The sequence below is a fragment of the Cetorhinus maximus genome, chromosome 23, assembly GCF_964194155.1.
Source record: "Cetorhinus maximus chromosome 23, sCetMax3.hap1.1, whole genome shotgun sequence".
NCBI lineage: Eukaryota > Metazoa > Chordata > Chondrichthyes > Lamniformes > Cetorhinidae > Cetorhinus > Cetorhinus maximus.
The window spans coordinates 55,556,410-55,583,975 of NC_135901.1; the positions used below are offsets into that span (position 1 = coordinate 55,556,410).

The 27,566-nt window shown below is 45.3% G+C and overlaps 1 protein-coding gene across 1 annotated transcript; it reads left to right on the forward strand.

The window, feature by feature from the left end:
• The first annotated feature begins 16,152 nt into the window (after window positions 1-16,152).
• LOC144698568 (uncharacterized) lies at window positions 16,153-27,427 on the forward strand. The gene is made up of 3 exons (XM_078570497.1): window positions 16,153-16,188; window positions 17,878-18,581; window positions 27,374-27,427. The coding sequence occupies exons 2-3, from the start codon at window positions 17,976-17,978 to the stop codon at window positions 27,425-27,427; spliced, it is 660 nt and encodes a 219-aa protein (XP_078426623.1). The 5' UTR covers window positions 16,153-16,188; window positions 17,878-17,975.
• The last annotated feature ends 139 nt before the right edge of the window (window positions 27,428-27,566 follow it).

Sequence of the window (27,566 nt, forward strand, 5' to 3'; positions counted from 1 at the left end):
ACAGACACGCCCGAGTGAGAGTGCTCCAGTGAACTGACTGTGGAAAGAGCTTTAACCTGTTACACCATCTGAAAAAAACATCTCACGATTCACAGCGGGGAGAAACTGTGCAAGTGTCGTGTGTGTGGACAAGGATTCAACTGATCGTTCAACATGGAGAGACACGAGGACACAGACACCATGGAGAGACCGTGGAAATGTAGGGACTGTGGGTTAGGATTCAGATCCCCATCTGTGCTGGAAACTCATCAGCGCGCACACACTGGGGAGAGGCCTTTCATCTGCTCCGAGTGTGGGAAGGGGTTCACTCTACTAACCCACCTCACTTCACATCAACCTGTTCGCTCAGACATGAGACCTTTTGAATGTTGTGGCTATGAGAAGAGCTTTAAAAGCAAAAGGAATCTGCTGATACACCAGCGAGTTCACACTGGGGAGAGGCCATTAACCTGCTCTAACTGTGGGAAGGGATTCACTCAGATAAGTACCTCACTTCACATCAACTTGTTCACTCTGACAAGAGGCCTTTTAAATGTTCTGACTGTGAAAAGTGCTTCAAAAGCAGAAAGATTCTGCTGACACACCACACAGTGACCACACTGGGCAGAAACCATTCAACTGCTCCAAGTGTGGGAAGAGATTCACTCAACTAACCCGGTTCACATCACATCAACGTGCTCACTCTGAAAAGAAACCTTATAAACGTGCCGACTGTGTGAAAAGCTATAAAAGCAAAATGGGTCTGCTGACACACCAGCGAGTTCATACTGGAGAAAGGCCTTTCACTTGCTCCATGTGTGGGAAGGGATTCATTCACCCATCCCTCCGGCTGAAACACCAGCGAGTTCACACTGGAGAAAGGCCATTCACCTGCTCCGTGTGTGGGAAGGGATTCAGTCATTCATCCACCCTGCAGACAGACCAATGTATTCACAAGTGACTCCCGGGGTTGGATTCTGCTGTTATTGTAGCTGCAAATCACACCCAGGACTGAACCATGCTCTTTCCGACAGTTGGGGTTTGTTTTTACTTATGTTAATAATCCCTGTAACTGGGCTGGAGTTTAATATCCTGGATAAAGGTTAAATCAATCAGCTTTGTGTCAAACGTTGTCGACATATTAGTCGAGGCATTGAATGCAAGAGCAGGGACGTTATGATGGAGCAGTATAAAGCATTAGTTAGGCCACATTTGATGTACTCTGTGCAATGCTGTTTGCCGCACTATAGGAAGGATGTGATTGCACTGGAGAGGGTGCAGAGGAGATTCACTCAGGATGTTGCCTGGGCTGGAGAGTTTCAGCTATGAAGAGAGATTAGATAGGCTGGGGTTGTTTTCCTCAGAGCAGAGAAGGCCGAGGGGGTACCTGATAGAGGTGTACAAAATTATGAGGGGTATAGATAGGGTGGATAGGAAGACATTTTTCTCTTTAGTGGAGTGATCAATACTCAGGGGGGCATAGATTTAAGTTAAGTGGTAGAAGGTTTAGAGGGGATTTGAGGATTTTCTTTTCACCCAGAGGGTGGGGTCTATCTGGAACCTGCCGGTGAAGCCTACGTTCCATGAATGAATTTTAGAAGAAAGACAACGCTTTCATCCCAGAAATCAACTGAGTGAACCTTCCCTGAAATGCTTCTAATACAACTCTATCCATCCTCAAGATTACCCATAACTATGTTATCATACGGTGCGAATGGTACGAGCTGGAACTTGGACTTTTTTATTTTTCAATCCATTTGCTAACAGAATCTGCCCCTCCCATCCCCAGATTCAGACAATGATTAACTGAGACTCAGTCTCTAATGGCGGCCTTAAAAGTGGATAAATCCCCAGGCCCAGGTGAAATGTGGGACTCAGTGCCTGAGGGAGTGGTAGAGGCAGGAACCCTCACAACAGTTAAGAAGTATTTAGATGAACACTTGAAACACCACAGCTTACAGGGCTACGGGCCAAGTGGTGGAAGATGGATGAGAGTAGATGGGCTTTGATGATGACCACTGCAGGAATTCACCAAGGCTCCTTCGACAGCACCATCCAAACCCATGATCACTACCATCTAGAAGGATAAGGGCAGCAGATAGATGGGAACACAACCACCTGGAAATTCCCCTCCAAGTCACTCATCATCCTGAAAGGGAAATATATTGCCATTCCTTCACTGTCGTTGGTTCAAAATCCTAGAAGTCCCTTCCTAACAGCACTGTGGGTGTAGCTACACCACATGGACTGCAGTGGTTCAAGAAGGCAGCTCATCACCACCTTCTCAAGCGGAACTAGCGGTGGGCAATAAATGCTGGCCCAGCCAGCGAAGCCCATATCCCATGAATGAAGAAGGAAAAACAGGGCATGAGTGATTATTGTGGCCAGTAGAATGAAACAACGTTTTAAATTATCAGTACAGTAAGACCTATTCCAGATAAAAATTGTCTCTCAAACATTCAGGAAAGAATTAAACACATTGAACATATCAAAGTGAGTCAAATTAATTTGAAGAAGGAAATAGAATCTGGATTTAGAAAACATCCACGAAGAGGATGTAGGTTAACAGAGAGCTGAAGAATCTTTAAAGTCTGTGCATAAACTTTTGTTTGAACCAGATGTAATTACAACATGTCAATAATTTAGAATTGTGTGGGATGATCAGCAGATGGGGAGGATGAATCTAAGTCAATAGTTATCACATTTTAGCGGAAAAGTTTTGACATTTATTGTTGGCAGCTCAACTGTTTGTGTTGCTGATTCTGATCATTCTAGTAGCTTTAGTATGTTATCTACAGTTTGTCATCAAGAAATTAGGAAAACAAGCTCGTAGCTTAGAAATAGTGAGGTTAGTCAGAAATCAGTTGTGAGAAGTCAGAAAGGATATTCCCTTCTCAAGGTGGAGAGATCTGTGAGAAATAACTGTTTAATTAACATTATAAAATCTTCAGAAATTTAATGAACATTACAGAAATAGTTCTCTCTCTCTCTCTTCCTTGTTTAGAAAGAAAGATTCCTGGGTTGATAAACATAGGATAACGTACCCTTATGATAACTCATCGGGATGGTCTCAGTAGTTATGGGATGGAATTTGTAGTGGTGATTGAAGACAATGGCTTTTGTCTTCAATTTTTAATTGGAGGAAATTTCTGCTCATCCAGTACTGGATGTGGGATAAGCAGTTTGATAATTTAGTAACAGTGGAGGAATGGAGAGGGATGGCGGTGAGGTAGAGCTGGGCGTTGTCAGTGTACATGTATAAAGTAACACGGTGCTTTTGGATGACGTCACCTAGTGGTAGCATGGAGATGAGAAATAGGAGGGGGCAAAGAGACATCCTGTTTTTAGGATGGGTCAGGATGGTGGATTAAAAGGTGAGAGGGACATTACCAGAAGAGAGAGACAAATTTGTGAATAATATCAGCTAACATGGAGAAGTTAGGTTATCAGTAGATCAGAGTGGGGTCAGTACAGCAGAAAGTGAGTCTCATGGACAAGATGAGCACTGAGAGGGCATGAGGGGAGATGGGAGATAAAATGGAGAAAATGTGGGTTCAGACAGTTTGTCCCGGTGGGCTAGTGGAAGGGAGGGAAGCAGCAGAGGCAGCTGATCGGATTTTCTCAATCTTAGTGACAAAGAAGCTCCATGGGCAGAATTTTGCCCTTGGTGTGCGGGCTCGGTGGGGCGAGTGGGGCAGTTGGGAAGCTGACCGGTGCCTGCAATCAGGCCCGGAAGGCAATTTCATGCTGGGGGCCAATTAAGGCCTGCACTGCGTGAAACATGAACAGCAGTGCTCAGCGTTGCCTGTGCGGGCGGGGGGAGGAGTCCGAGCTGGGCGAGTGTGACCTTTGTGCATGCACGCGAGAGCGAGCTACATAATCTCCCTGAGGCAGAGAGCTGTCTCAGGGAGATGGATTGATTTGAAAAAGAAGTTAAAAATTTTATACAGGTTATGAAACATGTCCCCTCATGTCACTCTGTCACATGATCAGGGACATGTTTTTAATTAATAAAATAAAAGCAAAATACTGCAGGGCCGTACTTCTTCAAGGTCGGCATTCCTGGAAGAGAAGTGGCAGTGAATTAAATAAGATAAAAGCAAAATACTGCAAAATACTTTTGCAAAAAAGCAAAACTCTGTTTGTCTCTCCAGAGATGCTGCTGGACCTGCAAAGTTTTTCCAGCATTTTCTGTTTTTGTTTCATGTTTTTAATTCAAGTGTAAAATTTGATTTGCTTCAGGTGACCTCGTCCCGCCCGTGGATGAGGTTTCCTGAAAAAGGTAAAGGCCGCTTGGTCTTTTTGCCCGCCCGCCAACCATTAGGTTCAATGGGCAGCGTAAATTTGAATTTAATTAACTTCTTAGTGGCCTTACAGGCTTCTTAATTGTTGGTGAAATATTGCGGGACTGCGCGATGACGTCGGGATGCTCACCCACCGAGTGTAATTTTCTGCCCCATGAGCTCCTCACACTTGTTGTTGGAGGTGAGGAAGGAGGAGACGGGGGTGAGGAAGAGCCCTTCAAAAGGAACTAACTTGTGTTTGAGAGATTGAAAACACTTGACACAGGGTGAGTTTAACACAAAGCTGATTTATTGGACTTTTATCCAGTATATTACTCCCTATAACTGACCTGGAGTTTATTAACATTAGCAGAAAGAGAACCCAATGAACATGGTTCAGTCCTGGATGTGATTTGACAACAACATCCAATCACTGTAGTTACTTGTGAACTTGCTGGTGTCTTTGTAAATGGTACAAGCGAGTGAATCCTTTCCCATACCCTGAACAGGTGAACGGCCTCTCCCCAGTGTGAACTTGCTGGTGTGTCAGCAGGTTGGATGACTGAGTGAATCCCTTCCCACACTCAGAGCAGGTGAACGGTCTCTCCCCAGTGTGAACTCGCTGGTGTGTCAGCAGGTAGGATGACTGAGTGAATCCCTTCCCACACTCAGAGCAGGTGAACGGTCTCTCCCCAGTGTGAACTCGCTGGTGTGTCAGCAGGCGGGATGACTGAGTGAATCCCTTCCCACACTCGGAGCAGGTGAAAGGTCTCTCCCCAGTGTGAACTCGCTGGTGTACAGTGAGTTGAGATGATCGCCTGAACCCAGTCCCGCACTGAGAGCACCTGAACGGTCTCTCATCAGTGTGAACACGTTGATGGGACATCAGTTCCCCGGAACTTTTATAGCATTTCCCGCAGTCTGGGCATTTAAAGGGTTGCTTGTCAGTGTGAACTCGCTGGTGTCTCAGCAGGCGGGATGACTGAGTGAATCCCTTCCCACACTCAGAGCAGATGAACGGTCTCTCCCCAGTGTGAATTCGCTGGTGTTTAGTGAGTTGAGATGACCGCCTGAACCCAGCCCCACAGTGAGAGCACCTGAACGGTCTCTCGTCAGTGTGAACATGTTGATGGGACATCAGTACCCCGGAACTTTTATAGCATTTTCCACACTCTGGACATTGAAAAGGCCTCTCCCCAGTGTGAACTCGCTGGTGTATCAGTAGATTGGATGAGGTAATGAAGCCCTTCCCACACTGGGAGCAGGTAAACGGTCTCTCTCCAGTGTGAATTCGCTGGTGTACAGTGAGATGAGATGAACGTCTGAACCCAGTCCCACAGTGAGAGCACCTGAACGGTCTCTCGTCAGTGTGAACACGTTGATGGCACATTAGTTCCTCAGAACTTTTACAGCACTTCCTACAGTCTGAGCATTTAAAAGGCCTCTTATCAATGTGAACTCGCTGGTGTGTCTTCAGGCTGGATGACTGACTGAATCCTTTCCCACACTTGGAGCAGGTGAACGGCCTCTCCCCAGTGTGACTGCGGCGATGAGTTTCCAGCTCAGACGGGAATCTGAATCCCATTCCACAATCCCCACATTTCCACGGTTTCTCCCCACTCTGAGCGGTGCCTTTTCCTTCCATGTTCAAAATCCGATGATATTCATGTTACGGTAAATTGGGCGACACCGTCAGATGCTGATGTGATGTTTAGTTTCAGTTTCCCGACTGCAAATCCTCCTCTTCTAAAAACGAGTGAAACTGATTTAAAACAGAAAAAAGGGAGTGAGAGAGAACCCACAAAAACACAAAGGCAGGTTGTGAAATTGAGCTGAATTTATCTGGGAATTTGTGGGGTCGGCACTAGGAAAATATGACCATGAAAACGGCTGGATTGTCATAAAAACCCAACTGGTTCACTAATGTCCTTCAGGGAAGGGAACCTGCCACCCAGTCTGGGCCTACACAAGACTCTGGCCCACAAGGGAGGAGAGGGAGAGAGAGGTGGGAGAGGCAGGGGGTGAAGGGATACCTACAACACAACAAGAACTTTGACAAAGTCTCCAGAAACCTCAACCTCCACCACCGAAAGGACCAGGGTAGCAGGTGTATGTGAACACCATCACTTCCAAGATCCCCTCCAAGTCACACACTGTCCTGACTTGTCTGGATGAACAGAAATTTCCTCCATTTCAATATTGGGAAGACTGAAGCCATTGTCTTCAGTCCCCACTACAAACTCCACTCCCTGACCACTGGCTCCATCCCTTGCCCTGACAACTGTCTGAGGCTGAATCAGACATTTATAGGGACATAGGAGCAGGAATAGGCCATTCAGACCGTTGAGCCTGCTCCAGCATTCAATCTGATCAAAGTCCTTTCCCACACCCTCCATATATCCCTGTATGTAATTGCTCAACCTGTCATCCATTCCTTTGTTCTGTCTAGACTTAACTCTCCGAACACACACCCGGCCGGCTTCCCACATTCAGCCTCCCTGTAATACAAAACTCTGCTTACTCACACCAAGCCTTGTTCACCCATCACCCCTGTACTCACCGACTTACAAAGCCTCTGGGTTAAGGAGGACCTCAATTTGAAATTTCACATCCTCGTTTTCAAATCCCTCCATGGTCTCTCCCTCCCTACCTCTGTAATCTCCTCCAGCCTCACAGCCCTCCGAGATATCTACACTTCTCTAATTCCGACCTGCTCAGTGTTCCTGATTTTAACTGCTCCACCTTTTGTGTCTCCGCCAGCAGTTGCCAAGGCCACATGCTCTGGAATTTCCCCCTTAAACCTCTCCACCTCACTTTCCTCCTTTAAGATAATCCATAAAACCTACCTCTTTCAGTGAATTTTTGTGCATCTGCCCTGATATCTCTTCAGGTGGCTCAGTGTCAAATGTTGCTTTCTAACACTCCTGTGAAACACCTTGGTACGTTCCATTACACAATAGAATTAATTCATTACCATTTTAGGGTGGGCAGAATCTGATGGTCAACATAGGCACTAAAGTGGAAGAGAGATGGACTATAGCGCAGGATAAACAACTCCTGAAAGATACTGTGGGAAGATAAAGCTGGGGAGCCAGCAGCACATGCTCAGGGGATGGGCAGCAGTGGAAACCTCATTTAGACACATTTGGCAGAAGGAACATTAAAATCCTAAACATAGTTAAAATACATCCATTATTAGAGACAGAGAAAGTTAGACAATGGCAGAGAGGTGATCAGGGAGAGCAGAGGATGAAACAGAGCAATAGATGGACATGGATTCAGATCCACAGTAAAGGAGTCACGCCAGCCCCAGAGCCATGAAATCTCTCATAGATAACAGGGAACAGCACTAAAAGCCCTAAACTGTTGATGAATAATCAAAAATACTCAACTCTGAAATAATTACAGTTTTTAAATTTAAAATCTCCTGCTGGATCCCGCAGCTGGAAAGATATCAGAAGCACTGGAGTCAGAGAAAAATCTCCCAGTTGAGGAAATACCAGGGGAGCGGAGTGATGTCACCGTGTAATTGTCGATGTGTGATGATGTCACAGTGTAATTGTCGGTGTGTGATGATGTCATAGACACGAACACAGAACATCCGGGTCTGTGCAAACCAGTGATCACCACACATTGTGAAAGACGTGAGGGTCCTTGAGAAAGTGCAGAGGAGATTTACCAGGGTCAGGGATGAGGGATTTTAGTTGTAAGGTTAGTTTGGAGAAACTGGGGTTGTTCTCCTTGGAGTAAATTGGATTGAGGGGAGATTTGATGGAGATGTATAAGTTTATGATAGGTTGAGATAAGAAACATGAAGATGTTCACATTAGTTGATCATAAAAGGTTTACGGACACAGACTTAAGATTTGAGGCAAGATCTATAGGGGGGATGTGAGGAAAAAATTTTACACAGTGAGTGATTGAGTGATCCGGAACTCAGTGCTTACACTCAGAGGCCGATAATATTCAGGTCCTGATGAATCAAGTGACTCTGTCAGCTCTTGATGTGATGTTTGGTTTGAGTTTCCCGTCTACAAATCCTTCCCATTCAACATCCTGTAAAAAGGAGATTATAAAAAAACTCTGTCACTGCCAGTCTAGGATAGAAATTGCGAAGAGACAAATATTTCTTTTTGTTTGCGTTTGCTGTGTGTAAATCCTCCCCTTCTAACTGTAACAGGAGTTTCCAAAATCCATCCCTGTCAGTCCAGGATACACAATATTCTCTCCTCCTGCTATCTGGACCAGGATGACCGCGCATGCGCCCTGCTGCACAGCCGCCGCCCACGGGCCGAGCAGAGGGAGAGACCCAGCCATTTCCGGTCTGTTCACCGCAAACGCGGGACCGGTAGTTTTATATTAAGGCTCTGCGGCCTGCACCAAGTGTTTATGAAACCTCCCTGCCCACTCCACTGGCTCCATTCCTCCCGCAACACCTACTAACTCTGTTATTCTGCTGCAGTCGCCATTTTCTTACCAGGTCGCCGGCTCCGGTCACGGGACAGCACTGCGCATGCTCAGATAGGAGACTGCAATGCGCGGGTGCCAATTACTCTTCGCTGTGCGCATGCGCAAGGCCTTGGCGTTCTGAGTAGAACACCTTCTGTCCCGCTCTGAATGCTGGGTGATAGGTCCGCCATTGGAGACCGATATTCTTGCATGTAAAATTATGTTTCATGTTCCGATGATGATCGGACGCTTGGAGAGAAAATTTAAAATTATTAATTGGATTAATTGAACAGTCAAAGTACACGGGCCATAGTACAAAGTACCATAGTTCTGTCCTGGGTGTAATTAACAATGGAACAAACCCCAACAGTTAGAGGTGAATTCACTGGATTCTCAGCAGTCCGGGTGAAGAAGTGATGTTTCCTTCCATACGCCGAGCATTTAAACTCTGCTTTGTCATTCAGAACGTGACTGTTGCGAATTAAATCCTTTGAACTTTTAAAGCTGGATTGTTAACAGGTGGCCAAACTGAGAAAATCCCTTTGCAGAGTTTTCTCCATCAGATGTGACTGCTGCTGTGTCAACTATTAAAGTGACACCTCAGTTGAACCTCATTGATTACAATAATGCCACTGCGCAAAGCTAATGGAGTTTCCCCAGACAAGCGGTGGTCTAGCAAACGCAAACTGTTCACAAAAACAGAATTACCTGGAAAAACTCAGCAGGTCTGACAGCATCGGCGGAGAAGAAATCAGTTAACGTTTCGAGCCTTCATGGCCCTTCGGCAGAACTGAAGCATAGTTAGAAGAAGGGAGAAATATAAATTGGTTTAAGGTGGATGTGGGGGGGGGGGGGGTGGTGGTGGGGGGAGAGAGAGACATTGAGGGTGTGGTGATTGTGGAGATGAGCAGATAATCAAAAGATGTCACAGACAAAAGGGTCAAAGAGGTGTTTTGTCTGAGAAAAGTGCTAATTAAGAATGGAGGACAGGATATTCAAAGTACAGCTCTAGTGGGGGTGGGGTGGAAAGGCTAACAAGGTTTTAGTTTTAGATTTAAAAATAATGGAAATAGGTGGGGAAAGAAGAATCTATATAAATTATTGAAAAAAAAGCGGGGTGGGGTGGAGGGGAAGAAACGGGGTGGGGATGGGGGGAGGGGGAGTTTAAGATCTAAAGTTGTTGAATTCAATATTCAGCCCGGAAGGCTGTAAAGTGCCTAGTCGGAAGATGAGGTGCTGTTCCTCCAGTTTGCGTTGGGCTTCACTGGAACAATGCAGCAAGCCAAGGACAGACATGTGGGCAAGAGAACAGGGTGGAGTGTTAAAATGGCAAGCGACAGGGAGGTTTGGGTCTTTCTTGCGGACAGACTGCAGGTGTTCCGCAAAACGGTCGCCCAGTTTGCGTTTGGTCTCTCCAATGTAGAGGAGACCGCATTGGGAGCAACGAATGCAGTAGACTAAGTTAGGGGAAATGCAAGTGAAATGCTGCTTCACTTGAAAGGAGTGTTTGGGCCCTTGGACGGTGAGGAGAGAGGAAGTGAAGGGGCAGGTGTTGCATCTTCTGCGTGGGCATGGGGAGGTGCCATAAGTGGGGGTTGAGGAGTAGGGGGTGATAGAGGAGTGGACCAGGGTGTCCCGGAGGGAACGATCCCTACGGAATGCCGTCAGGGGAGGTGAAGGGAAGATGTGTTTGGTGGTGGCATCATGCTGGAGTTGGATCAAAGGATCATCCTCCGCCATTTCCGCCAACTCCAGCATGATGCCACCACCAAACACATCTTCCCTTCACCCCCCCCCCCGATGGCATTCCGTAGGGATCGTTCCCTCCGGGACACCCTGGTCCACTCCTCCATCACCCCCTACTCCTCAACCCCCACTTATGGCACCTCCCCATGCCCACGCAGAAGATGCAACACCTGCCCCTTCACTTCCTCTCTCCTCACCGTCCAAGGGCCCAAACACTCCTTTCAAGTGAAGCAGCATTTCACTTGCATTTCCCCTAACTTAGTCTACTGCATTCGTTGCTCCCAATGCGGTCTCCTCTACATTGGAGATACCAAACGCAAACTGGGCGACCGTTTTGCGGAACACCTGCGGTCTGTCCGCAAGAAAGACCCAAACCTCCCTGTCGCTTGCCACTTTAACACTCCACCCTGTTCTCTTGCCCACATGTCTGTCCTTGGCTTGCTGCATTGTTCCAGTGAAGCCCAACGCAAACTGGAGGAACAGCACCTCATCTTCCGACTAGGCACTTTACAGCCTTCCGGGCTGAATATTGAATTCAACAACTTTAGATCTTAAACTCCCCCTCCCCCCATCCCCACCCCGTTTCTTCCCCTCCACCCCACCCCGCTTTTTTTTCAATAATTTATATAGATTCTTCTTTCCCCACCTATTTCCATTATTTTTAAATCTAAAACTAAAACCTTGTTAGCCTTTCCACCCCACCCCCACTAGAGCTGTACTTTGAATATCCTGTCCTCCATTCTTAATTAGCACTTTTCTCAGACAAAACACCTCTTTGACCCTTTTGTCTGTGACATCTTTTGATTATCTGCTCATCTCCACAATCACCACACCCTCAATGTCTCTCTCTCCCCCCACCCCCCCCACCCACCCCCACCTTAAACCAATTTATATTTCTCCCTTCTTCTAACTATGCTTCAGTTCTGCCGAAGGGCCATGAAGGCTCGAAACGTTAACTGATTTCTTCTCCGCCGATGCTGCCAGACCTGCTGAGTTTTTCCAGGTAATTCTGTTTTTGTTTTGGATTTCCAGCATCCGCAGTAGCTTTTAGCTTTTTGTTTTTAGCAAACTGTTCACACTTGTGGTGAGCAAAATGAATTGATTTCAGCGCATTGCACACTCTCGTCTGGGATTGAGTTTAACAGTTATAGCTTATTTTCTACAATTATATTAGCAGATTGAAACATTATTTATCTGCTGGAATGTTGAAATGAGAAGGAAAGGCTGATGGGATGGGAGTATGCTAATCCTCCCTATGATACCTTGTGAAGGGAAATGATGCCCTGTCTACAAGGAGCACGTGTCCAAGCTTCCCAGAGGGTAGTTTAAACGGTTGTGTTAACCCATTCTAACATAACTAATAGTAACACTACTTTGAACGTTATTTATAAATAATAATTTTAGAAAGCTCTGGACACAGTAATGGCTCCTTGTGCATTGTAACCAGTTCAGACTCAGTGAGGGGCAGTGGGAGCAGAGAGAACAGAGTTTCCTGCTTCATGTTGACACATTATACCCAGTTCAGACTCAGTGAGGGGCAGTGGGAGCAGGGAGGAGAGAGTTTTCTGCTTCATGTTGATACATTGTACCCAGTTCAGGCTCAGTGAGGGGCAGTGGGAACAGAGAGAAGAGAGTTTCCTGCTTCATGTTAACACATTGTCCCCAGTTCAGACTCAGTGAGGAGGAGTGGGAGCAGGGAGGAGAGAGTTTCCTGCTTCATGTTGATACATTGTTGGGAACTCGACAGAGCAGTTCTGATGAATCATGAAGCCTCAGCTGCTGATGCTGCTGAGTGCTTCCAGCTTTGTTTTTTTACTTTTAAATTTCAAGATTCATCTTCTGCAATTATTATTTTTACAGATCTGTATTTCAATTGATCCTAGGCTTGTTTTCAATTTGTGATTAGTAGTTTTTCAGTTTTGTGTATCTATGCACAGAATGTGAGACAGCATTTATTGCCAATCCCTACTTGCCCTTGAGAAGGTCGTAGTGAGCTGCCTTCTTGAACGGCTGCAGTCCTTGTGGTGTAGGAACACCCGCAGTGCTGTTAGAGAGGACTTAATTATGGTACAATCTTTCAGAGCCAATAATTAAACTTGGCTCAAATATATTAAGTGGAGAAATGAAAGCAAAATGTTCACTTAAAAGATACTGAAACACGATATTTATTCATGTGCTGATATAATACGCATCTATTTAATTGATTTATTAACCTGTGTGTGCTGCTCCACCTGTGTTTTCCAACCCATCTTTTGAAGACTCCAGCCGAGCAAAGAAAGCAATTAAATTATTTCAGCAACCTCGAACTTTATATTCACCCCCTTTCAGCATTAGGTGATTTTTTGTGCTAAGCAGACTTCATACAATCCAAAGGAAGACATTTTATTAAATGGAAGTGACTTCCATCCCATCTTAACTCGATATTCTTAATTATTGCGCACGTGTCCTCTGAAGGCTGCGGCACATTTGTAACATTTAACTGTTAAACTCTGAGTTTAGATCACTGCTCTAAATAGAGAAATCCAACTAAGATGATACTTGTAACTGTTTGTAAATATCAGGTCAGTAGCTGGAATTGTTTTTTTTTAAAGATTTTGTATGAGTAACACATTGTGACATTTTTTGTGTGATGTTTGACGTGTAACTTATGGACTCTGGCTCCATTACTTTATACATATTTGTAAAGTTAAATGCTGGTCTGTTTTATAATGATTGGTGCAATAACCACCTAGTGTTCGTTTTCTTATTTTGAATGCAAAGTTGGGGCTGTTTTCAGGATAAACTGTCTTTCTAAAGCCGGGACATCTGTATGAGTAATCCAGAGGGAGGCTCATGCTCTGAGGACACAGGTTCAAATCCCACCACGGCAGCTGGTGGAATTTAAATTCAATTAATAAATCTGCAATCACAAGCAATGAGACCATCATCAGTTTTCGTAAAAACACATCTGATTACCCATGTCTTTAGGGAAGGAAATTTGCCATCCTCATCTGGTCTGGCCTACATATGACTGATAAATAACAATAAATAAGATAAGTAAAATAATTTTTTTTTAAATGCGCTATGTAACTGATTTCCTGGTGGTAATTTAACCTGGAATCACCATAGGTGATATTAATAATTAACACATTCCCATGACATCTCAGTTTACCAAAGTCTGTCCCAATCCATGTGAATGATAAATAGGTTCTCACAATAGTGGGAGGCCAATTTATTAGTGAAACTTCATCGACTGTACCCAATATTTCATGCTGCCATTTATCCATTGATGCGTTTTTGACATCCAAAAGTTTCAGAAATATTACCAAACAGAAACAGACTGTCACCTCCAACAAGTCTATGTTGAGAATCCACAAAAGAATTAGTCCTAATCTCACAGACCCGCTAATCCGCTAAAAGCTATGTTTTTCTCTCGAGAGGCGCGACCAGACCTGCAGGGAATTCCAGCATTTTCTGCTTTTTTTTATTTCAGTAAGCCAGCATCTGCAGCATTTTGATTTTCTTTAACTAATTAGTGCTAAGAATGTAGAAGCCATAAGGTTTGAGATCCATTTTTCAGCTAAAAATGTCTAAGTAAGCTCACGTGCACAAGCTGAAAATGCAAATGGATTCACACCATTGACCCAATTACTGACACAGGAACACAGTCACATCCAGAGACCATCCAGTTATTTCACATGTGCGAAGGGATTTATTCAGTTTGCAAAGCAGTAAACACACCAACTTTAAAATTCAAAGGATTTAATCCACCGTCAGAGCATTCCTGTTGGCAGAGTTAAAATGAACCATGTATAGTGAAAAATAATCCATATGCTGAGACTCCATCGAGTTCGGATCTAACTGCAGGGTATTTGTTCTGCTCTTCATAACATCTAGGAGGGAATTAGGGTACAGCCCAGAGCATTTTAGTTGCTGTATCAATTGATTCGAAGACTTTATACCTTGTCCCGATGGCACCCATTGTATTCTGATTACTGGACTGCAGTTTCATTCTACAACGTTACCCTTCAATGGCGGAGCGGTCACCCAGCATTCACTGCGGTACAGAATGTGCCCTATTCTCATTACAGCAGCTCCCCGCACATGCGCAGGACGGTGTGTGCTTGGAGCATGCACATTGCGGTATTTTTCACGAGCATGCGCAGTGCTGGTCTGGCACTGAAACTGCTCAGAGCGGGTGAGGGAATGTCGAGTGGAGCAAACTAACAGAGTTAGTGGGTGTATGAGGAGGAATGGAGTCGGTGGAGTGGGCAGGGAGGCTTCATAAAGACACAGTGCAGGCCGCAGACCCCAAATAACAAGGTACCGGTCTTGTGTTTACAGAGAACGGGCCGAGAAATTCTGGATTTCTCCCTTCGCCAGGCCCGGGGTAACGGCCGCCATCTTTATAGGGGCAATGTGCAGCAGGGCGCATGCGCGGTCATCCTGGCCCAGGTTGCAGGAGGAGAGAATGTTGTGAGTTTCTAGAACAAAAACAAAAATACCTGGAAAAACTCAGCAGGTCCGACAGCATCTGCGGAGAGGAATACAGCTAACGTTTCGAGTCCGAATGACTCTTCATCAGAAGTAAGGAAAAATAGAAAATATAAGCTGGTTTAAGGGGTGGTGCGACAGGTAGAGCTGGATAGAGGGCCAGTGATAGGTGGAGATAGTCAAAAGATGTCATAGACAAAAGGACAAAGAGGTGTTGACGATGGTGATATTAGCTGATAAATGTGATAATGGGGACATTAAGGGTAGAAAGCAGGACGAGCAAAGTACAGATAGCCCTTGTGGGAGTGGGGTGCAGGGGGGGATCGAAATAGGCTAAAAGGTAGAGATAAAACAAGACCTGCCCCTTTAATTCCCCCCTGCTCACCGTCCAAGGGCCCAAATAATCCTTTCAAGTGAAGCAGTGCTTCAATTGGACTTACCTCAATTTAGTCTACTGCATTCGTTGCTCCCAATGCTGTTTCCTCTACATTGGAGAGACCAAATGCAGACTGGGTGACCGCTTTGCGAAACACCTTAGGTCTGTCCGCAAGCAATACCCAGACCTCCCTGTCGCTTGCCTTTTCAACACTCCACCCTGCTTTCATGCCCACATGTCCGCCCTTGGCTTGCTGCATTGTTCCAGTGAAGCTCAACGCAAACTGGAGGAACAGCACCGCATCTTCCGACTAGGCACTTTACAGCCTTCTGGACTGAATATTGAGTTCAACAATTTTAAATCAAGAACTCTCTCCTCCACATCCACCCCCTTTCCGATCCCGCTTTTTCCCAATAATTTATATAGATTTTTCTTTTTCCACCTATTTCCAATTTTTAAATGTATTTCCATCCATTGTTTTATTTCTACCTTTTAGCCTATTTCGATCCCTTCCCCCCCACCCCACCCCCACAGATAGCCCTATCTGTACCTTGCTCATCCTGCTTTCTACCCTTAATGTCACCTATTATCACATTTCTTGGATGATATCACCACCGTCAACACCTCTTTGCTCTTTTGTCTATGAAATCTTTTGGTTATCTCCACCTATCACTGGCCCTCTATCCAGCTCTACCTGTCCCACTCCCCCCTTAAACCAGCTTATATTTCACCTGTTCTATTTTTCCTTAGTTCTGTTGAAGAGTCAAATGGACTCGAGACGTTAACTGTGTTCCTCTCAGCAGATGCTGCCAGAGCTGCTGAGTTTTCCCAGGTATTTTTGTTGTTGTTATGGACAGACGCTTGGTTGTTGGATTTTAGGAGGTGAGGACGCGGCGAAGCGGAGGCAACGTTAGTGACGGTGGGTGGGCGGGAAGGCGTCAGAAACCCCCGGTGTAGGCCACAAGCCGCGAACAAGAAACTCCCGGGCTGTTTCTGTCCGGTGCTGCTAATCTCCGGAGCCGCTGTTTCCCCGGGACCGGTTTAACGGCCGCCATCTTGTTTCAGCGGGGAGCAGGGCGCATGTGCGGCCATATCGGTGACGTCATGGAGTGGGCGTGGCTTGGGCCGGATGACGAAGGCGGAAGAGAATGAGAGCGGGGAGCCAGGGCTGAGCACGTGACTGGGGAATGCCTGACTCCCCGAGGACAATGTGCATTGAGAAGGTGAGGCTGAGCTGCCAGTGGTTCAAGAAGGCAGTTCAACACCACCTTCTCAGCGGCAAATAGAGATGGGTAATAAATGCTGACCAAGCCATATACCACCATATACCATCAAATAATTAGAAAAAAAAATTCTGTACCAGGCTTGACTCTTGAATAAGAACATAAGAACTAGGAGCAGGAGTAGGCAATTCAGCCCCTCGGGCCTGCCCCGCCATTCATTACGATCATGGCTGATATCATTTCGGCCTCAACTCCAATTTCCCAACATCTCCCCATAACCTTTCAAACCGTTACGAATTAAAAATCTATCTATCTCCTCCTTAAGTTTATCCACTGCATTCTGAGGTAGTGAATTCCACAGATTTTGAGAAAAGCAATTCCTCCTCATCTCTGATTTAAATCTACCACCCCATAGCCTAAAACTATGGCCTCTCATTCTAGAATACCCCACAAGGGGAAACATCCGCTCCACGTCTACTTTGTCTGTCTCCTTTAGCACCTTATATACCTCAATTAGATCTCCTCTCATACTTCTAAACTTTAGCGAGTATGGGCATAAACTGCTGAATCTCTCCTCATTAACCAAGCCCCACATCTCTGGAATCAATCTAGTGAACCTCCTCTGAGCCTCCTCCAATGCAACTACATCCTTCCTCAAGTAAGGGAACCAAAACTGTGCACAGTACTCCAGGTGTGTTCTCACCAATGCCTTGTACCGTTGCAGCAACTTCCCTATTTTCATACTTTATTCCTTTAGCAATAAGTTACAAAATTCCAATTGCCTTCCTTATTGCCTGCAGTACCTGCATACTAGCTTTCAGCGATTCATGCACGAGGACACCCAGATCCCTCTGCACTGATGCATTCTGAAGTTTCTCTCCATTTAAATAATGTCGCCTTTTCATTCTTCCGGCCAGAATGGATAAGCTCACACTTATGCAGTGAGATGTAGCTCTATTAAGTCCGTCTTCTTTATCCCCGCTTCTACTACCCCCTTCTCTTCTTTTCTTTCTCTCTCAGACAGTGGAGTTGAAGCCCGTGATCAGCCATGCTCATTTCGAATGGTGGAGCAGCTCAATGAACCGTATGGTTTATTCCGGTTCCTATCTGTTATCTTAAGGAGACCAGAGTCTTGTGTAGGCCCAGACCGAGTGGCAGGTTCCCTTCCCTGAAGGACATTAGTAAACCAGTTGGGTTTTTATGACAATCCAGCAGTTTTCATGGTCACTTTTTCCTCGTGCCGGCCCCACAAATTCCCAGATTCATTCAGCTCAATTTCACAACCTGCTTTTGTGTTTTTGTGGGTTCTCTCTCACTCCCTTTTTTCTATTTTAAATCAATTTCACAGGGTATTAGAAGGGGAGGATTTGCAGTCGGGAAACTGAAACCAAACATCACATCTGGATCTGAAGGAGTCGCTCAATTTATCGTAAACTGATTTTGAACATGAAGGGAAAAAGCACTGTTCACAGTGGGGAGAAACCATGGAAATGTGGAGGCTGTGAAGAGGGATTCAGATGCCCATCTGAGCTGGAAACTCATTGGCGCTCTCACACTGGGGAGAGACCGTTCACCTGCTCCGAATGTGGGAAGGGATTCATTCGATCGTCCAACCTGCTGAGACACCAGCGAATTCACACTGTGGAGAGACCATTCACCTGCTCCGAATGTGGGAAGGGATTCATTCACTCATCCGACCTGTTGCAACACCAACGAGTTCACACGACGGAGAGACTGTTCACCTGCTCTGAGTGTGGGAAGGGATTCACTCAGTCATCCAACCTGCTGCAACACCAGCAAGTTCATACTGGGAAGAGGCCGTTCACATTTTCCGGGTGTGGGAAGGGATTCACTCGATCAACAGGGCTGCAACAACACCAGCGAGTTCACAAGGGGGAGAGGCCGTTCACCTGCTCTGAATGTGGAAAAGGATTCACTCAGTCATCCAACCTGCTGAAACTCCAGCGAGTTCACACTGACGAGAGACCTTTTAAATGCTCAGACTGTGGGACGTGCTTTAAAAGTTCTGGGGAACTCATGTCCCATCAACATGTTCACACTGACGAGAGACCGTTCAGGTGCTCTCACTGTGGAACTGGGTTCAGGCGAGAATCTCAACTCACTGTACACCAGCGAACTCACACTGGGGAGAGGCCATTCACCTGCTCCCAGTGTGGGAAGGGATTCACTCAGTTATCACACCTGTTGACACACCAGCGAGTTCACACTGGGGAGATACCATTCACCTGCTCCCAGTGTGGGAAGGGATTCACTCATTCATTTAACCTGCTGATACACCAGCGAGTTCACACATAAAGACAGTGATTGGATTTTACTGTTAATTATATTCAGGAGTGAACGATGTTTATTAGGGTCTGTTTCTCTGATGTTAAGTTCTAGGCATTAATGTTCTGGACAAAAGTCAAATAAATCAGCTTTGTATTACACACACAATATTGAGTCTTTTTAAATACAATGATGGGATTTTCCTGTTAACACCACCCGGGACTGAACGATTTTCACTGGGGAGTATTTCTGCGGATGCTAATAAATTCCAGCCCAGTTATAGGTGTTAATATTCTGGATAAAAGTCAAATAAATCAGCTTTGTGTAAAACACACTGTCTGGTGAATTTTGTTAATATCTCAAACACAAATTAGTTCCTTCTGAAGGACTCTCCCTCTCCCCTGTCTCCTCCATCCTCACCTCCAACAACAAGTGTGAGGAGCTCATAGAGCTTCTTTGTCACTGAGATTGAGACAATCCGATCAGCTGCCTCTGCTGCTTCCCTCCCTTCCACTAGCCCACCGGGACAAACTGTCTCTAAAGTCCCCTTGTCCGAGCCCTGAACCCACATCTTTCTCCAGTTTCTCTCCCATCTCCCCTCATGCCCTCTCAGTGCTCATCTTGTCCATGAGACCCACCTCTGTTCCCATAACCCTATTCACATTAAACTGTTGACCATCCAACTTCTCCATCTCAACAATATCAGCTAATGGTTCTGTCTCTCTCCTGGTACTGTTCCCCTCACCTTTAAATCCACCATCATCACCCATCCTAAAAAAGAACTTTTTCCACAATTGTCATTGTAAACTACCACCCCATCTCCAACCTCCCTTTCCTCTCCAAAGTCCTTGTACTTGGTGTCCTCCAAGGATCTATCCTTGGCCACTCCTATTTCTCATCTACAGGCTGCCACTAGGTGACATCATCCAACTGTTACTAAATTATCAAACTGCTTATCTCACATCCAGTACTGGATGAGCAGAAATTTCCTCAATTAAAAATCAGGAAGACCAAAGCCATTGTCTTCGGTCACCACTACAAATTCCATTCCATAACTACCGAGTCCATCCCTCTGCCTGGGAACTGTCTGAGGCTGAACAACACTGTTCACATTCTTGGTGTCATATTTGACTCCAAGATGAGTTTCTGACCACATATCCACACCATCACTAATACCAGATATTTCAATCTCCATAACGTCGCCTGTCTCCACCCCACCCCCAGCTCATCTGCTGCTCAAACCCTCATCCATGTTACCTTTAGACGTGATAGTTCCAGTACATTCCTGGCCGGCCTCTCACATTCACCCCATCCCCACACGGAAACATGAGATCATCCAAACTCTGCTGACCTTGAGCTTTCTCACATCAAGTTCCATTCACTCATCACCCCTGTGCTCATTGACCGACATTGGCTCCTGGTCAATTTTGCCTCAATTTTAAAACTTGTATCCTCAGTTTCAAATCCCTCCATGACCTCATCACTCCCTATCTCTCTAATCTCCAGTCACATGACCCTCTGCGCTCCTCTCATTCTGCCCTCTCGAACACCCAAGATTATAATTACTCCATCATTGGCGGCCCTGCCTTGATGTGAAGCTTTTAAGTTCCCTCCCTAAATGTGATGTGAGGGAACATTTTTTCACCCACAAGGTGGTTGGAGTCTCGAACTAACTTCCTGAAAGGGCAGTAGAGGCAGGTTCGATTGAGGGATTCAGAAGGGAGCTGGATTGCTACCTGAAAAGAGAGAATGTCCAAGGTTACGGGATAAGGCAGGGGAGTGGGACTAGGTGGAATGCTCTTTCAGGGAGCCAGTGCAGACTCAATGGGCCGAATGGCCTACTGCACTGTAAAGATTCTGTGATTATCCCTATTCTGATTGGGGAACTATACTCTATCTGTATGATTGCAGTGCTGTTAATAAAGTCAGTGTGAGATAATCTGTTGTCAGCTTGATTACCTGGTGTCTCTAACCACACAATTCAATATTAAGAGTCAACAAGATGAACAAGGAAACACCTCATGGCCCAAAACTCCAGCTCGATATTCCCAGGAGAAAGTCTGTTATCTAACACCTCGAGTGGACAGAACAGAGGAAGATCCCAACTGTAAGGAACCCTCGAAAATTTGTAAATATCTTTCAAATGCTGACAGGTTCCAGCTGTGAGTTTCCATCACATTGAAGTTAAAGAAGGTGAGAGAACGGTTATTCTAGAAATATAAAAAACACTAGTTAGAGCACAATCCAGTTCTGGTCAGCACTTTACAGGAAGGATGTGATCACACTGGAGAGGGCACAGAAAAGATTTATCTGGATGATGCCAGGACTGGTGAATTTTAACCCTGAGGAGGATTTGGAGAGGCGGGTGTTGTTTTCTTTGGAATAGAGGATGCTGAGGGGAGATTTAATTGATGTGTATAAAATGATGAGGGTCCCAGATAGATTGGGTAGGAAGGACCTATTTCATTAACAGAGATGCCAGTAACCAGGGGGCTGAGGTTTAAAGTAATTGGTGGGAGGATTAGAGGGGAGTTGAGTAATGTTTTCACTTAGAGGGTGCTGGGGAATTTTAAGTCACTATCTGAAAGGGTGGTAGAGGCAGAAATACTCACATTTAAAAAGTACTGGGTTATGCACCAGTCGTGCTGTAACCTACAGGACTACAGACCAAGAGCTGGAAAGTGGGATTGGACTGGACAGCTCATTTTCAGCCAGTACAGACATGATGGGCTGAATGGCCTCCTCTGTGCTATATTTTCTCTGATTCTGTGCTGACAAGAGGTCCTCATGTTTTTATCCGAGACAGACCTCAGCCCAGTCATTTGCTCCAAGTGTTGATGTGATGGTTCAAGTGAAGAGGTGCCAGGTATCAGGAGCAGCAGGAGCAGTGAATAAAATCGAGATGTCAGTGAATACTAATAAAGTTTATCAGTATCTTGTTTCATTTTAATAACTTCTGCTGAATGTGGCCCTCACCCAGTGCCAGGATATTGGCAGAGCCACCATGGAAAAGGAGTTTGACACCTCTGAGATAGACAATATCAAACGGATCCTCAGTATCTCTGTAACCTCCTCCAGCCCCACAACCCTCTGTGTAAATACAAGATGCTGGTGTTGGATTACACCCTGAGATAGACAATGTCAACCTGATTCCCCTCATCCACCAGCACAGCAACTTCTTCACAAAACACAAACAGGTTTCTAAGGCGTGACATTCTTTCCCGGAATCCATGTTGAGGATCTCGAATGGATCCTTCTCTCCCCCAGTGATCAGAAACAGAATCAGAAACCTTCAAGCATCTTCCCTGTGATCGTGGCCACACTGATGGGCTTGTCATTCCCTGGCTCTGATTTTTCCCTGATTTGGAAAGTGGGAACACCATGAGCTACTTTCCGATCTCAGAGAACAATCGCTGACTCTATTGAGCTGTTGAAGATACGGAAAAGAGGCTCACAGGGCACCCGTTCCATCTCTTTAAACCCCCTTGGGTGGACATCATCTGGACCTGGAGCACCATCTAGTTTGATATTCCCTATTTTCTCCAGGGTGACAATCCCTTTCTATTTTAATATTGATGATGTTATTGACGACAGCACATCCCACAGCTGGAATCTGAGCATCATCCACAGGAATGCAGACTGTTGTGAAACAGTCATTTAAAAGTTCTGTCATAGCCTGGCAATCTGATTCAATCTGTCCTCAACTGTTTTTCAGTGTTTCAAAATTACGTTTAACCATCTTCCCACTCCTGATGGAGCTGGGAAAGCTTTGCTGTTATTTCCACAATTGTTCATCATCTTCTTTCCCAAAGATCTCTTCTCTAATGGCTGCTTTTCTCTCCCTCAATTGTGGGTGATATTTGTCCCAGTTCTCCTGGACACTGAATTCATCTTGTTCCAAACTGGGTTCAGTGTCAGACAGTTCAGGGAGTCAGGAATCATTCACCCCTAGACCTACACTGAGAGGTAAAGCCCCAGACAGTTCCTCAGTAAGGATTCCTCTGGTTCCTCACCGTATATTAGTTAGGATGCTGAAACACTGCTTTCTCCCAATCCACTCCTGGAGGGCCCACTCCCCGAGCCTCCAACCTGCAGCAGGATCAGTGCTGGAGCTACACGGCGGGAGTGATCCCAGAGTAACTTTGAGGGTTGCAACCATATGGATGTTCAGGGTTGAGTATTTTTAGTTATCCTGGTGTCTAACACATATCAATAAAATAGGGAACTCCAGGAAATGTGCTGCAGGTCTTTCTTTATCTGTTGTATAATTCTCCCAGCAGTTAACAGGTATCTCTGAAATCATCTACCTGCTATTTTAATACAGAATTTTGCAAATTTATTTCAAATGGGTTTAATTCTGCCTTAAAGTAATCGATTTTAGTCTGTCACAAACACAGTAAATCTTCATAGAATAATTAGCACAGTAATTTTCAGACTGGAAATTTAAACCTGATTTTCCCTTTCAGTCAGAAACAGATCACAGTTTTACACCAACCTCTGATTTGACAGCACGTTTCCAGCATTCACCGTTGTTCCTCCTGACTCTAAACACAGTTGTATAGGAGCCTGCTGTTCTGGGTCCAGGAGCTCCGAACCATGGAAGAGAGCGGCTGGGACACATTTCTTACACACCTCAGGATTAACCCACACGGGGGCTTTGCTGTCAGTGAAGAGAGAGGAGAAAGAGCAAAGTGCTGTTTGTCCTTCTCAGTGTGACCCCGAGGGACTGTGTCCAGGCTGAAATTCTGTTCCTGCTGTATGATCCACGACCCAGATTGTCCTTCCTGAGCTCCAGCCAGGTGATGTTAAACACCCAGGTGGGAAAGGCAAAAATCCACAACGTGTTTAAAATAAACCTGATTTATTTCACATTTATCCAGAATATTAAACTTCAGTCCAGTTACAGGGATTATGAACATCAGCAGAAACAAACTCCAGCTGTCAGAATGGTTCAGTCCTGGATGTGGTTAACAGCAGCAATAACAGCAGAATCCAATTCCTGCAGCCGCTTGTGAACTCGCTGGTGTGTCAGTAGGTGAGATGACAGAGTGAATCTCCTCCCACACACATAGCAGGTGAACAGCCTCTCCCCAGTGTGAATGTGTTTGTGTCTCAGCACCCATTTTGCTTTTAAATCTCGGCTCATGGTCAGAACTTTGAAAAGGTTTCTGACCCATGTAAACAAGTCGATGTGTATAGATGAAAGCAAAATACTGCACATGTTGGAAATCTAAAATTAGAAACAGAAAATGCTGGAAAAGCTCAGCAGGTCTGGCAGCATCTGTGGAGAGAGAAACAGAGTTAACGTTTCAAGTCGGTATGACTCCTCTTCAGAACTAATGTGTATGGAGGTGGGATGACGGAGTGAATCTCTCCCACACAGAACAGATGAATGCTCTCCTCCCCAGTGCGAGTGCGCTGAACACTGAGTTCACATGATCACTTGAACCCAGTCCCATAGTGACAGCACTTGAACAGGCTCTGGTCCGTGTGAACACGTTGATGGAACATCAGCTCCACAGAACTTTCATAACTCTTTCCCATTTAAAAGATCTTCCATCAGTGAGAATCTCTCCCCACACATGGAGCCGGTGAATGACCTCTCCCCGGTGTGAACTCACTGGTGTTGCAGCAGGATGGACAATCACCTGAACCTCTTCCTGCAGTGAGAGCAGATGAATGGAGTGGAACCGGAGTGAATGCACTGGTGAACCATCAATGAATGTGGGTTTTTAAAGCTCTTGTCACAGCCTAAACAGGTGTTTCAGCAGGGTGGAAGAACTAGCGAATCGACTTCCACACTTGGAGCAGGTGAATGGCCTCTCCCCAGTGTGAATTCGCTGGTGCACAGTGAGATTAAGTGATTGCCTGAACCCAGTCCAACAGAGCGAGCATCTAAATGGTCTGTTGTCACTATGAGCACATACTGATATAGCCCCAGACCTGTCACTCAAACCCCTCAACTCCACCCAGTTCACAGCTCAATCTACCAGCTTGCAGCTTCCTGCACCTTGACCCCGCCCGGCCCAGGTGTGGGACAGTCCAAGGTGAGTCATTTGTGTAACCAGGGGAGTGGAGGAGGGGTGACATCCCGCCTTGTGCGGTGTCCCAAATGGTTCCATTCCCCCCTCCCCCAGGGCCCTCTATATACAGCATACAGACGGCTGATGGGCTTTGGGGATCCTCAGTGACCTGCACAGTTACATTATCCTGCACCCCGTCCCCGATTCACTGTGTGAAAAGGTTGTTATTCTTTATTGCTTCTACCCCATCGCCTAAACACTTTGTTTCACACAAGTCTTGCTTAAGACTTGTTTAATCCCAGGGCTACGGGGCAAAGGGAGGGAAGTCATAGAATCAGAGTTGTACAACACAGAAACAGGCCCTTCATCCCATCGTGTCCGTGCCGGCCATCAACACCTATCTGTTACAATCCCACTTTCCAGCACTTGGCCCATAGCCCTGAGGTGGCACTAGGAAAATGGTTCCTTCAGTGAACAACACAGACAGGACGGGCCGAACGGCCTCCATCTGTGCTGTAACCATTCAATAATTGTCTGAGGTGTCTTTATCCCGCTGCTCCATTCCCAGTGATTCCCGCCTTCCGCTATTGTCCCTGGCTCCCTGTTTAATCAAGTAATTCCTCCCTTTCCTCTACTCACCCTGTGCAGTGCGTGTGTCAGGCTTCCTCTGGACACCTCCCCGCAACACCATCCCGGCCCCTTTAACCATCAGCAGCTTCCTGTTTGTCTGGTCTTAGTTTAAATTTACAGAATTGAAGGATTTAGATTCAAGCTCGCCTAAACTGACTGCTCTAAATCGGAAAATGTTTGTCCCTCACACCTGGATAGTTCATTTTGTTTAAAGTCATACCAAAAATGCAGTTACTGTCCTCAATTGAAGAGGCTCCTCATTTTAATCCGCACCAGACCCGAATATAAAAGAACGAACATTGTCCCCCAGACCCGAATGTGAAACAGTGAACATTATCCCCAGATCTGAATATAAAACAGTGAACATTATCCCCCAGACCCGAATATAAAACAGTGAACATTATCCCCCAGACCCGAATATAAAACAGTGAACATTATCCCCCAGACCCGAATATAAAACAGTGAACATTATCCCCCAGACCCGAATATAAATCAGTGAACATTATCCCCCAGACCCGAATATAAAACAGTGAACATTATCCCCTAGACCCGAATATAAAACAGTGAACGTTATCCCCCAGACCCGAATATAAAACAGTGAACATTATCACCCGGACCCGAATATAAAACAGTGAATATTATCCCCCAGACCCAAATATAAAACAGTGAACATTATCCCCAGACCCGAATATAAAATAGTGAACATTATTCCCCAGACCCGAATATAAAACAGTGAACAATATCCCCCAGACCCGAATATAAAACAGTGAACATTATCCCCCAGACCCGAATATAAATCAGTGAACATTATCCCCAGACTCGAATATAAAACAGTGAACATTATCGCCCAGACCCGAATATAAAACAGTGAACATTATCCCCCAGACCCGAATATAAAACAGTGAACATTATCCCACAGACCCGAATATAAAACAGTGAACATTATCCCCCAGACCCGAATATAAAACAGTGAACATTATCCCCAGCCCCGAATATAAAACAGTGAACATTATCCCCCAGACCCGAATATAAAACAATGAACGTTATCCCTAGACCCGAATATAAAACAATGAGACTGGAGTTTCATGAGGCCGAGACTTTTGTTGTCGTTGTGGTAAATTAATTTGGGACAATACCTTTAAAAATTCTGAGTCTACAATCCTGACATGAATCTGAAAGTGCTGGAATTCCTCAGCAGGTCAGGCCTTCATCTGTGGAGAGAGAAACAGAGTTAACATGACAGCTTTGTGACCTTTTATCTGACCTGAGAATATATAGAAATGTAACAGTTCATTACCAGGTCAAAAGAAGACACTTCACAGACTTCTGGAATCAAATTGACTTCAACAATTTTCTATCATAATCTCTGCCTCCATTTGTTTCTTGTTTCTTTAAGTATTTGTTTTCCTTTCTCATTTCTCTATCATTTTCTCCACATTGTTTCAGACTGCTGTTATCGTGTCATTCGCATCTCATCTAGACACGTCTTTTGTTTTTTTAATGGGGCCATTACCACTTCTTTTGACCTTACATCATGAAATCTTTTGTCAGTTAATCTGTCCCACCCTGCAGCCTTTCAGAGACCTTTCCTTCTGTTCCTCTTCCCACCTCCCCCATTTCACTGGCTCACGGACCTGAAATGTCAATTCTGTTTCTCTCTCCATAGGTTCTTCCAGACCTGCTGGAGTGTTTCCAGTTTTTACTGCTTAGTTCATATTTGAAGCATCGCAGTATTGTTCGTTTTTCCATTCCAAGCACTCTACCTGATTAGTTTAACCTCTGTGTGGGAAAGCATTTAGAAGCTGGAATCTAGGTCAAAATAAAGTCATTTGTACAATTGTGGTTTCATTAAAGCCTGTTCAGGCCAAATCGTGTTGAACTAAATTTCTTGAGTTATTTGTTAAGGCAACAGAGAATATTGATGAGATTAAAACGGTTGATGTGAACATGAATTGCTAAACAGCATTTGATACAGCGCCAAGTAACAGGCTTGTCAGCAAAGTTAAAGCCCATGGGGCCAGAGGCAGCATTGGATGCGTGACAGGAAACAGCACGCATGGTAAACGGTTGTTTTTTCAGATTGAAGAAAAATATAGAG

Bases quoted from the DNA above. Each gene is read 5' to 3' on its own strand.
- LOC144698568 (XM_078570497.1), top strand. From the start codon at position 17,976: ATGAAGGGAAAAAGCACTGTTCACAGTGGGGAGAAACCATGGAAATGT. The intron at 18,582-27,373 runs GTTCACACTGAC...TTATTTGTTAAG, and splicing joins AACTCATGTCCCATCAACAT to GCAACAGAGAATATTGATGA.